Raw genomic sequence first — 12,565 nt, forward strand, 5'->3', positions numbered from 1 at the left:
AAATACATGGTACATTGGCGACACCTATTGGTCAAATTGTCGACGCCTATCCTTTACTGGTCACCACCTGCCAGTCTGTTGGCTCCCTGGTTGCAATGATATGTACTGTTGAGAGTGGCATAAGACAGATGTATGTGATGAATAACAGCATATATAGTTGCCTTAATTTTGACAAGCTGATGCATCAGTCTTCTAGTCTGTGACGAACCTGCCATTTTATGAGAAAGAGTACTCTTACTGCTATGTTAAGACACATGCAATAACCTGTCTGTTGAGGCATGTTGTTGTTCTGCATTTTTTATTTTATTTTGTACCTGATACTGTATATTAATATTAGAACAAAAACAATTTTTGACAAATTAATTTAACTGGATAGATAAAAAAAACTACTCACCAGCAGTGGCAGAACACACACATAATAGAAAGTTATACTCAGGCAAGCTTTTGGAGCCTGTGTCTCTCCCTTCATGCAGAAAGGTTGAAGGGGAGGAAGAGGGGTGAAGGAAAAGGACTGGGAAAAGGAGTAGATTTCAGGAAAGTCACCCAGAACCGCGGGGTTAGTGGAGACTTATCGGACAGGATGAGAAAGGAAGACTGATTGTTGGGGCCGGCATTGGGCAAGATTTGAAGACCTGAGAGCTTAACGGTGGAAGGAAGGGTAATATGCAAGCCAGAGATTACGGCGTTATCCAGATCTGCGGTCTTCCCTCCCGACACCAGTTCCTCAGAACTCTGCAAGAAGTAACAAGTGCTACAACATGTTCTTGGTTCGTCATCCCCCTGTCCTTAATTTATGGTAATTTCTTCTGTCTCAGCATTTGTTCACAGTAACAATTCTTTTTTTCAATCTATTACAGTTTTCTACATGTTTCTTTGTCTTACCTATCTATATTTCACTGCCCCCCCCCCCCCCCCCCTATTTCTGTTACGTACAAGGCACTCAGCTTTTCCCTCTTATTAACTCTTGTGCAACGTTTAAGCAGTAATCTCTGTCTTGCATATTACCCTATCTTCCACCTTTAAGCTCTCAGGTTTTCAAGTATCTTCCAATGCAGTCCCCAACTATCTGTTTTTCTTTTCCATCTCACCTGCTAAGTCTCCCCTGACCCACGGTTTTTCTTTACCCCTCTTCCTTCCCGTTCAATCCTTCTTGGATGCCACAACATCTGAAGATAATGAATCGCATCTGGCCTGCAGTGACCTAACCGCTTCGAAATACGGGCTCAAGGGAAGCATCTGATTCCACCTGTCTGCTTTGTTGACGATTTTTCAAAAAGTGCTAAAAACCGTTATTTTTAGTCAAATTTTTCAAAAAAGTGTTTTCTCCAAACTCTTCTAAACTATGGTCATTAGAAAGAGCATATTCTAAACTATCTAGAAAAGTGGATTTGGTTTTGCAATGCAAGCATATAAGGCCCTAAAAAGTAGCATCATCAAAGAGGCGCACTGGAAGTTTGAACACATTTTTCTGGCACTCAAATTATACCTGAAATCTTTTATTTTGCCTTATACATGTTTATTAATGTCTGGGATAAGTGAAATAAGAAGTCCTGATGAATAGGACCTAGCTTAAGTCCGAATAGCAAAAGAATAAAAATAGAAACAATGTTATTTCTTAATTGTTGCCTCCCCCCATCTCTCTCTCTCTCTCTCTCTCTCTCTCTCTCTCACACACACACACACACACACACACACACACACACACACACACACACACACAAAATTATTATTCTTATTATTATTATTAAGAATGAATGTAAATCGTAAAATTTATTTGCATAATCATCTAATTATAAGTTGCCTGTTTAATTAACAACACCAGCTTACTGATGGAAAAGAAGTGTATAAATGAGTTGCTATAGTGGCTTAAGCACTGCTAGTTTCAATTTCACCTGAGAAAACCAGCATTCCCATTGCCATAGAGGCCACGCTCGATAGCTTAGCAACAACAGCCACGGGTGGGTTTCTTTACCACATGATCCCAAGCCTGATAGGTTTTTCTTTACACAGGTTCCCAAGCCTGATAGTAAAATTATTTAAGTGCGCTATGTAAAATTAGAAAGCACTCTTGGGTTTCTTAGATTGTTTCCTCTAACCTATTTAAATTTTTGATATGCTACATTAATTTTCTGATAAATATCAAGAGGAATGGTGTATTGCCGGCCAGATGACATTTAAGGCCTTTAAGATGCAAGCTTTGATGCTTGGCAATGTAATGTGGCATGATAGACTCCATATTTTATTTTTTACATCTTCAATAAATTCATCCACTACCATTTGCTTCGTGTCCAGTGTGGCCCGATCGGTATGTATCGATCGCTTAAACACAATAACTTCCTGTGGCTCATGGTCTAGGATATAGTTGGCAGTTTCAGATGCTATAGTTTTGGGCCCAGGACACCTTTCACAGCAATGTAGCATGCACTGTTTAGAGTTCAAACTGCAAACTGCCTTGCTGAGAATCTCCTTATAATTTTCACGTATACCAGCTCCGCCAAGCATAAGCTTAACATTTTGGCAAAATAAAAAATTTCAGGTATAATTTGAGTGCCAGAAAAATGTGTTCAAACTTCCAGTGCGCCTCTTTGATGATACTACTTTTTAAGGCCCTATATGCTTGCATTGCAAAACCAAATCCACTTTTCCAGATAGTTTAGAATATGCTCTTTCTAATGACCGTAGTTTAGAAGAGTTTGGAGAAAATACTTTTTTGAAAAAATTGACTAAAAATACCCATTTTAGCACTTTTTTAAAAATCGTAAACTTCACCCTAGATTTGTGATAATAATGGAAAGCAATAGGAGAATGAAATTTTATATTCTAAGACCTTTTGGTCGTGAGTTATGGTGTGCAATGTTTCATGTATATCCCACAATTACTTTTGGAGATACAAAAAACTAAAGTTCGCATTTTTTTAAAAACAGCTATATTTTTCACCCAACTTTGCTTCAAATTATCTATATGAAAATTGCTCAGAAATCCTTTTCTTAATATTTTACTTTAAAGAGCCCTAAAAGTTGTATAAGATGGCCAAGTTTTGTTTCTTTCATGCAAATACTTAGAGATATCTCAAAGTTGCTGAAAATTCAAGGACGCACTAGTGGAAGCTGTGCTATGGTTTCAAACAAGTGACTATATCTGTGCAAGTATTGAATTTCTGAAACTGAAGCTTTACCAGTGTTCATTGAGAACATGTGCGAATGTTCATACAAAATTTCATCAAAATCCACTATGATCATGTGGGAACATTTCTTGATATTAGACCACTTGGCACGGAATGGCCCTTTGACCAGTGGTGCAAGTGTTGTGTGACATTATTGTGGCACAGTTTTATGAGTTTGGTCATGTTTGTAGATGGTGAGCTAAGTATTTGGTGGGGCAATCTTATTGGCAGGTGTTCATGTTTGAAGTTGTTTTTGCTACGTGTGGTATTCGATCATTTGACTTTGTGTAACCATTATGTGAAGTGAAGAATGTATTGTGTCGCCAGCAAGTTATTTGATTTATTGTTTCAGAGGTTTATGCATTCTTGTTTGCGTTAGGTATGATAAGTGCCTTTTCTATGGGCCAAAATGAAATAGTTTTTTTTTTGCTTTTTTTTAGCAATGGATATGGCGGAAAAATATAATAGTTATTCACTTTGGGTTGCAGTGAGTGATGATATCATGACGACCATAAGGTTTTTGCAGGTGTTTGGTTTAAATGCAGACTACGTAAGGTGTTGTGTGCAATGGAATTATCAAGTTGACTAGAGTCCTGGCTTCTTGAACCAGGGACCTGTGTATGTAGTGGTGTTGCCATGACAATAGTTGTTGATCTATTTGAAGGGTAACTGGTTCGAGATCAAGGCAGGCCTTTCTGGAAGATTGTTTTACTTATGTATTGATTTTGTTATCATTCATCTTTACATTTTTTGTGGATGTGAAACAGGAGCAAGTGTGTGAAATGTGTAGGAATGATTTTCCTTTTTGTGCAGAAGCAGGTACTGAGTATGAAGTATAACAAACACACACAAACATAGACACAGAAAAAACTGCAGTCTCAGGCAACTGAAACCACACTGCACTCACAGTTTGTTTACAGGTGAGATTTTTATTACATGGCATATAAAGAAATTGACAAGAATATTTTTAAATAAACTTAGAGACAGTCATATCTACATATATTGGAGGCCATATATCCCTGCACATTTCACTGTTTTTAGGCCATTAAAATCCAAACCCCAGTTATATCCATCTATATTCACCTTACATGCATTTGTTGTAAAATGAATTTCAGAAACAAACGTTACATCTATATGATATGCAAGCTGCAGTTCCTATACACAAATCAGAAGTCCATTTATCCAATTATTAACCTTCTAAGATTTTGATGTGTTAATTTTAACGTCGTCTTAATCTTCACACATTTTAGTCAAGGACGGGGGGGATAAAAAAAATTCAGTTATATTTTGGCCTACTACTATAAATTTTCTAAATGTATAACTTGAAATCTGAGTTAACGCTAAAACAAGGTGCCAACATCAGAACAATGACATCGGGGATACACCCATGAATGTTAGTATTCCCCCCCCCCCCCCCCCCCCATCAGGTTCTGCTATAAACCCAGCTAGTTGCCGAATATCCCATTCACATTCCTGTAGTGATAGGGGCCAACCTCTCTTGCCAAGAATGACAACAGAAACCAGATCTAAGTTCGACCCATCACCTGACAGAAACAACTGATCTAACTCAATGTTAATCCAACTCATGGAACTGTTTGACAGGGGCTGACGATAATGCCTCAAAGCAGGAAAAAACTCAATGTTCGTGCAACTTGTTGCAGAATCTTTATTTACACAGTCAGAACTACCAGGATACTCAATTCTGTAGCTCTGGTTCCTGTCAATACTCTTTTTCTGCTTTACCAACTATTACAACACGATCACCCTTTCCAAAATATTTGGAAAAAGTATGTAAAATGTGGTGAGTAGATATTATTAACATATGTATTTTTTTTAAAAACGGAGAAAGAAGCTTTTAAATGGCCAGCAAGAAGCTATATTAACATATGAATTTGTAATGTGAATGTAAAATGACTCTTACCACATCATTATTGCTAATCGTACAAATGACCCATGGAATATGAAGCTGATATATAGGGACTAGACTACCACACAGCTAAGAAGACTGGGCGAACAAAGATTTTTTGTGGATGCATATTAAACATACTTTCTGCGCAACTGCACGATTTGGTGGCAAGTTGACAAAATTTCCCACAAAAATTCTTTCAATCATAGGTAGTAGATAAGCTAGAAAGTAATTCAACTTTATAGCAACCAGGATGTAAAACTCATTTTGAGATTGCTCTATTACTATTTAAAATCTTAAGTTTTTACTTTGTCTCATGCCTGTAATTAGGAGCTGTCTTCTCGTTCACTCTGTGCGTTTCGAAAGGGACAACTCCACGCATACAAACTAGATTAGAAAAGCTACTAGGCTAAACTGAAAACACATTACTTACTGTCATCCTGCAGGTTAAAGGAGAAAGCTGCGATTTTGTCGCCAGGCAATAATTTTGCTGTTACGCCCAGTTCTTCGCAGAGTGAGTCCGGAATTGCCTGTTGAATAGAAATGTTTCAATTAGTGCACTAGCGGAAACCAAATAAACACTCAAAATGTGACACTCCACTCACTAAAGTCTTCACGCCCTCCATTCCGACGCCTAGCTATTCACATTTCGCGCATACAAGGGCGGACTAATCAAGACTAACCACTCGTCTGTTACGACTTGATATCGATCGATGTGAGATAATCGGTCTCGGTAGAGTAAAACGAAGTTCGAATGTAATTTATGAACACGTGCAGAACTATTACCAGTAGTTATATAACATTCTGTGGACCGTAGATTTTTCTTGATGTCGGAAAACATACTGCATTTATCAGAAATGTTGGAGCGTGAAGTATTAATGAAGTTACAACTGCAAAAACCAATTTCCGAAACATGAATCTGAAGTAAAGTTATTCATTTAGAGTGATATTAATTTATTATATTGCTCAAGCTCTGTTTCCCCGTTGCGGAAAATCGCGGCTCTATGTTATCTGTGGTTATCGATACATTAATTGAAAAGTGGCACATGTGAAGTACCGGCTTGTTTTATGCTATAGACTTTGAGATATTGGTAAACAACTGTGCCGCGAATGCAACTACGCTACAGAAGGGGAAATACCGTACACCACCCATGAGTGACAAGCAATGACAGCCATCAATGAAAGAGATACTTTTCATGATTGAATAGATTTGAAACAATTTTCTTGTTACTCGAGCTGAAGTAGGGAAGAGGGGACTCCTGTTTAGCACTATCAACAATGGAAGTCACCAAGAAAAGTAAGTTTGTTCGCTTTGCAAAAACTGAATTGATTGGTTGCTCCGCGGCAAAACCGAAAAGATGTATTTTTGGTCCACGACTCCACTCGTCTGCCAATCCTTCTGAATTACGCATAAAGGAAGGGAAATTAAACACTAGAAAATTTAAATGTTGCAAAGGTATAATCATTCGCATTAGTTCTCAATCGATTTATATACGCTTATTAGATCATGACGCAATACGCGGGCAGCTGTAATCAGAATAATTAAAAAAAAACAACTCCAGTTGTACGTTGCTTATGTAGGAACTTGGTAGTGTATCGTCAGATGCAGATTCTGATTGTGCTAATGAAGCATAGTAGTGGTGCCACAACATCTGTTAATTTATAATAGGCTTATAATAGTTGCGGGACGCCTGTACTGCTTATAGTAGTCTTGCACGGGTAATTAACTAGTAATTATGTTTTCCATGTCGTAAAGTAAAAGCAGCTTGATGCACGTGCTTTACTCTTGCATGTATTGTTAAAAAGACCCCATGTCTCAGCTTCATACTTACATTATTACATTGGTAACTAGTAACACGACTTACGCGGCAAAGTGATTAGTTAGCGCTCGCATACATCTCATCGCAGTCCATAATGTACGAAATAATTAGTTGGACTATTACCCTTTAAATGTTGACAAAGAGCTGTGTAGTAATGCCCCCACCCACCTATCCTTTTGGATAGATGGTGTACGATATATGTAGGCTTCTCAATACGTTCCAAAATAGTCGCCAGTTTTTTGTATGTTAGGTAATACAGCGTTCCTGAATTTAACTGAAAATTCGGTATATAACGAAAAGTGCAATAAATGTGGATCAAGCAAAGACTTCATGTTATGTTATACAGTTCCATCTGCTACCAAAACATGTATTTCTTGTTCACTGGGTTGGTCACAACCAGTCACAGCCAAGTTACTAACTTCTCCTCTGAAATAGACATTGGGCTACATTGCAGATCAGTCTTGCACCAGTGCTACAGTTTACTGTCTTTTTATTATGAAATTAAGGTCAATACACCAACTTATCTGTTCAGTTATTTGGGAACCAATATGTGAAAACAGTTATTCTGGTAAATAACATGTACTGTCCATTCTCTGCCTCATAGTGGACACCTATTACAGTTGAAGAAAGCTGGCCCAAGCAGTAGTGAAATACAGTGTTGGTGACTGCTTCCATTTGTCACAGTGATGAGGACATTTGAAAGATATTATTTCATTGTGAGTTTTCTTTTTATCTTTTAACAAAGACGTAAAATTCAAAATGTGTACAATGTTGAACTACACACACACAACATTGTTTCACTTTCTTAGGGTGCTAAAAGTAGATTCCATTTTGTTGTATGTATGTGATTCTGTTGACCTTGCAAGTAGCAGTCACAGCGAAAAAAGGCTAACGGAAGTTTGTTGTCGAAGCTTACTGCTATGTATTCTTAGTAGCCACAGTCTGCCCCCTTGCCAGTTAAGGTGCTGTTTCAAAAGTTTGGTCTTTTTTTGAATGTCCCTTTTGTGTCTTTCCTCCATTGCAAAAATTCTTTTTGTCTGTGCTTCAGACCTTCCACAGTATTGCATGAAATCTGATGCATTGCTGGGACCAGAATCTGAACACTCTTAATGATGTGGAATGCTACAGATAATTATTATGTAACAGATTGATGTGCAGATTTACTTGGAAACATTTGTTGGTGAACTCAAAATAATTATGTGCATCATTACTCTTGTTCAGTCAGTGTAAATAATGGTTACCAACCTCACATCGATGTACAACACTGTGCTAACTTTCTCTACACTCCAAAATCAAAAATTAAAAGCTCTGTAGCTGCTTAACTAATCTCACGAAGATTCTAATATCTGACCACCCACAACAACAAAGCAGATAATAGTATATGAATAAATGAAAACTCTTAAATATGCATGGAATACATTATCAAATTTGCAGAGAGATGGCAGTCGGTTTGGTGCAGCAGCCCTCAACGCCTGTGAAACAATTTTACAACTGGAGCAGTTCGGGGTTATGCAGTGGAATATCAACTATTCTTACTCCTAATTACTACATGCAGATGGGTTAGAAAGGAGCAACATGATACTTGTATACAATGTAATCTCTGCCAGAAACCAATGACAGTTTGTGAAGGATGGATGTAGATGTAAAGAAAACGGTGCAGGTACTTGAAGAGTTCTCTAAATGTTTCATGGTTCATGAGATGAATAAGATGCAAAGAAAAAGAGGCTAATAACATTCTGAAAGTGTGCCAGATGAGGCATACAAAAGAGTTTAAGGTGAAGCAATAGAAAAGAAGTTTGTAAAATTGTTGACAGATAACCCCCAAGAAAGAGGCGCTCAAGATATGGGGGGGGGTGTCTGTAACTTCTCCTTGATGTTATAGATATTTATTAAAATTGCACCGACGACATTCAGAACATTTTGGATTTTTATATATACAAGCAGGCTTCAAAAGTGGATTTAGCATAATAACCATTTGCAAGTCATGAACGGAGTAATGAGTGTGAAATGCCACTTTCTCTGTGATTTTATAAATTTTGAGAAATCTTTTGGCTTAGCTTCTACATGTACTTTCAATTTTTGAGGAACAGTTGGTCCGAGAATTGGTAATAGCAATACCAGTTACAATCAGGTAGGCGATACCTTCTTATGCAAACTTGTGATGCACTCTAAAGTATGTCTCTCACTGATATGCCTTTTGGTGCCAGACATTAGCACTGCTATGGGTGACAGACTCAAAGAATTTTTGAAGTAGTTGGAAGCAACAATCAACTATTATTATTTTGTTTGCAGTTCACCGGTACAGTGAGAGAACTATGAATACCTTGAATGGAATACATCTTCAACAAGAGTTATAGGATGTGGAAAGTAATGCACACAAAGGTCGTAATAAAAAAAGACACTTGGTACGTTGCTGCCCTTAAAACACGGCAGCGCAGGTGATGAAGCTTAAAAATTGTTTTGATGTCTTAAGAAACCATGTAGAATATGGTTATGGATTGTTGCTGCATGTCTTTTACAATGGTTGTAGCAGTGATTGGTTCAGATTCTGGTCTTTGTCTATAAAAGGGGCATTCAAATGAAAATGAGACAAATGGAGAAAACATAAGAACACTGTTCATTACTTCAAAATTAATCACCATAAGTAGTTACACTTTTGTCGCACTGTGAGGCAAGATGGTCAATGCCTTAATGGAAAAATGTTTGCAGTTGCCTACAGAACCATGATTATACAAATCAACAACCTTGAATGTCTTTCTCAAAGCTCCAAAAATTGGGAAATCGCATGGGGAGAGATTGGGACTGTATTGAGGGTATGTGTAGCTTACCAGTGAAACTTCTGTGATGTAGTCTAAACAATCTTGGCAGTGTGTAGGCCCACCCATGATTGACCACAAGGGGATAAGGCTGGCTCCATGTGTCTACATGATCCTGCCATTGCCAGTACCTGAGCTAAGGTTGGTGAGCCATCTCTATCCCTCTTGCAGCAACTCCTCATGGAGCTTTTGAGTTATCCAGAGTCACCAATAATCCATCTAGCATAATAGACACTCACAGAAATAGCATTTTTGGATCACCTTTGAACAATAAAGCCATGTAGGATTCTCACAAAAACAGACCTACACTCTGATTAAAATTGCTTGTCATTTGACTTTGTCCTGTGACACCGCAACTCCATGTATTTAGGCTGTTGGTTGGACTTCGTTTGAAAGCATGTTGCCTGCATGAGCATAATGCTTCTTTGCCCACTGCAACAATTAAATGACTTGTGCAGACTAAGCTGTCTATTTGTAGTATCGTTTGTAGGGTTGATCACAGACGTCTGGTTTGGAGCAGAGTGGAAGCTCTAAAAGAGAGGCTCAGGTGACTGTTACAGTATCAGATGTGAATTTCTCAACCTCCGTATTGGGTACAGAGTTGCAGGGTTCTCTTTAATAAACTTCAGGAGCATTCAAGGAAAAGGCTGAGAATTAGTATCGCTACTGAAGCTTATAAACCACATATACTATTAGAACAGAAAGTAGCTTGAAACCGGATGTTAATGACAACAAAATCCTAAGTTGAGATTGGAATATTTATCACAAGGATAGGTTAGTTGCCAGTGGTTGTGGTGTGTTTTATTGCAGTAAAGAATTCGATAAAATCTAATGAGGTTGTCACGGATTCCGACCTTGAATTAATCTGGATGAAGTTAAGTATCAAATATCAGTCAAAAATGGTGATTGGATGCTTTTATAGACTTATTGAGTCAGGAGCTCTAGTCATAGAGTGCTTCAGACAGAACATGCAGAATATTGTTAGTAATTTATTTGATCATGCCATTGTAATAGGGGTGGCTGCAAATTGCCAGGTACTGATTGAGAGTGTCATGCTATTGCAACTGGTGCCAGAGACAGGGATTCGTGTGACACTGTTGTGGATGTCTTGTCCAAAAGTTACTTTGAGTAGATAGTTAGAGAACCAACTCATAGGGAAATGTCTTAGACCTCCTGGCAACAAACAGAACTGAACTTAACAAATCAATTTACGTAGAGGAAGGTGTCAGTGGTAGGCTGTGATAGCATTTATGACAACGGATCTGACAAAGAATGTTAATGAAGGTAGGGAGATATTTTTGCATAGCAAGAGTGACTAGATACAAACTTCAGAATATCTGAGCAGTCAGCATCAGATATTCAGTGATGAGGACGAAGATGTGGAAAATAAATGGAAAATATTCAAAGGAATTATGCAATATGCCCTAGTCAAATATGTTCCAAGTAAGGTCTTCAGGGATGGGAAATACACACTGTGGTATAATAACTATGTTAGAAAATTGCTACATAAACAAAGAGAACTTCTCCTCAGATCCAAGAGAAGAACATAGCTAAAAAACAAAAGCTGAACGAAGTGAAAATGAGCATATGGAGAGCAAAGAGAGAAACGTTCAATGACTTTGCAAGTAAAATTTTGTCATCCAATCTGAGTAACAACTGTAAGAGGTTTTGGTCATATGTAGAACCTGTAAGTGGATCAGTATTATCTATTCATTCACTCACTGACCATACTGGCACCGATATGGAAGATGACAGAGAGTAGGCCAAAATACTGAATTCGGTCTTCCAAAATTGTTTCACCGCGGTTCCTCATTTTGATCATTGTGCGAATGTCAAATGGCAGATACTGAGATAACAAATTGCGGAATAGAAAAACAACTACAATCACTTAGTTGTGGAAAGGCACCAGGACAAGATGAGATACCTGTAAGGTTCTACAAAGATTATGTGAAAGAACTTGCTCCCCTTCTAGCAGTAATTTATCATAGATCGCTTGAAACCCGAAGGGTACCTAGTGACTGGAAGAAAGCGCAAGTCATTCCAAAGCGCAGGTCATTCCCATTTTTAAGAAGTGCTGTAGGACAGATGCACACAATTATAGACCTATATTGTTGACGTTATACTGTTGTAGAGTTCAGAATGAGATTTTCACACTGCAGCGGAGTGTGCGCTGATAGAGAGAGTTGTGGGACAGGTTTTTTGCTTAAGAATTGTGATGTTCTTGGAGAAGGAAAATCTCGCCTATAAAAAGCAACATAGATTCCGCAAACAAAGATCCTGAGAAACGCAGCTTGCTGTGTTCCTCCGTGAGATCCACAGTGCCGTAGACAATGGTGCTCAGGTTGATACTGTGTTCCTTGACTTCAGGAAGGCATTTGACACCATTCTGCATTGCCATTTACTGAAAAGAATAAGAGCTTATTGAGTATTGGAGCAGATTTGCGACAGGATTCAAGACTTCCATACAGACAGAACTCAGCAGCTCATTCTTAACGTAACAAAAAAGACAGGTGTAAAAACAATTTCCGATGTCCCCCAAGCAAGTGTAATAGGACCGTTACTGTTTACAATATATATAAATGATGTAGTAGAAAGTGTCGGATGCTCTCTAAGGCTGTTCGCAGATGATGCATTTGTGCATAACAAAGTAGCAATGCCAGGAGATAGTAACAGTTTGCAGAAGACCTCCAGAGAATTGATGAATGGTGCAGGCTCTAGCACTTGACCCAGAATGTAAATAAATGTAACATATTGCACATACGTAGGAAAAGAAATCCACTTGTGTATAGCTATTGATGACAAACTGCTGGTAACAGTATCTGCCATAAAATATCTAGGGGGTAACTATCCGGAGCGACCT

At 38.1% G+C, this 12,565-nt stretch overlaps 2 protein-coding genes across 4 annotated transcripts in view; one reads left to right on the plus strand and one right to left on the minus strand.

Annotated features, from left to right (window-relative positions):
* The window catches only part of LOC126457802 (nuclear pore complex protein Nup85), a 130,418-nt gene extending 124,589 nt beyond the window's left edge, over positions 1 to 5,829 (minus strand). For both annotated transcript variants that reach the window (XM_050094400.1, XM_050094401.1), the window contains exons 1-2: positions 5,675 to 5,829; positions 5,503 to 5,599 (exon numbers count right to left, since the gene is read on the minus strand). In XM_050094400.1, the coding sequence (XP_049950357.1) occupies positions 5,503 to 5,599; positions 5,675 to 5,695 (118 nt within the window). In that variant the 5' untranslated portion in view covers positions 5,696 to 5,829. The remainder of the gene's footprint in view (positions 1 to 5,502; positions 5,600 to 5,674) is intronic.
* Positions 5,830 to 6,131: 302 nt separating this feature from the next.
* LOC126457806 (poly(A)-specific ribonuclease PARN-like) overlaps positions 6,132 to 12,565 on the plus strand; it is a 300,822-nt gene continuing 294,388 nt past the window's right edge. The window contains exon 1 of one of the 2 annotated variants that reach the window (XM_050094419.1): positions 6,132 to 6,366. In XM_050094419.1, coding sequence (XP_049950376.1) covers positions 6,348 to 6,366 — 19 coding nt within the window. In that variant the 5' untranslated portion in view covers positions 6,132 to 6,347. The remainder of the gene's footprint in view (positions 6,367 to 12,565) is intronic. The other variant, XM_050094420.1, reaches the window with a different exon arrangement.

Source organism: Schistocerca serialis, chromosome 2 (assembly GCF_023864345.2).
Source record: "Schistocerca serialis cubense isolate TAMUIC-IGC-003099 chromosome 2, iqSchSeri2.2, whole genome shotgun sequence".
Taxonomy (NCBI): Eukaryota; Metazoa; Arthropoda; class Insecta; order Orthoptera; family Acrididae; genus Schistocerca; species Schistocerca serialis.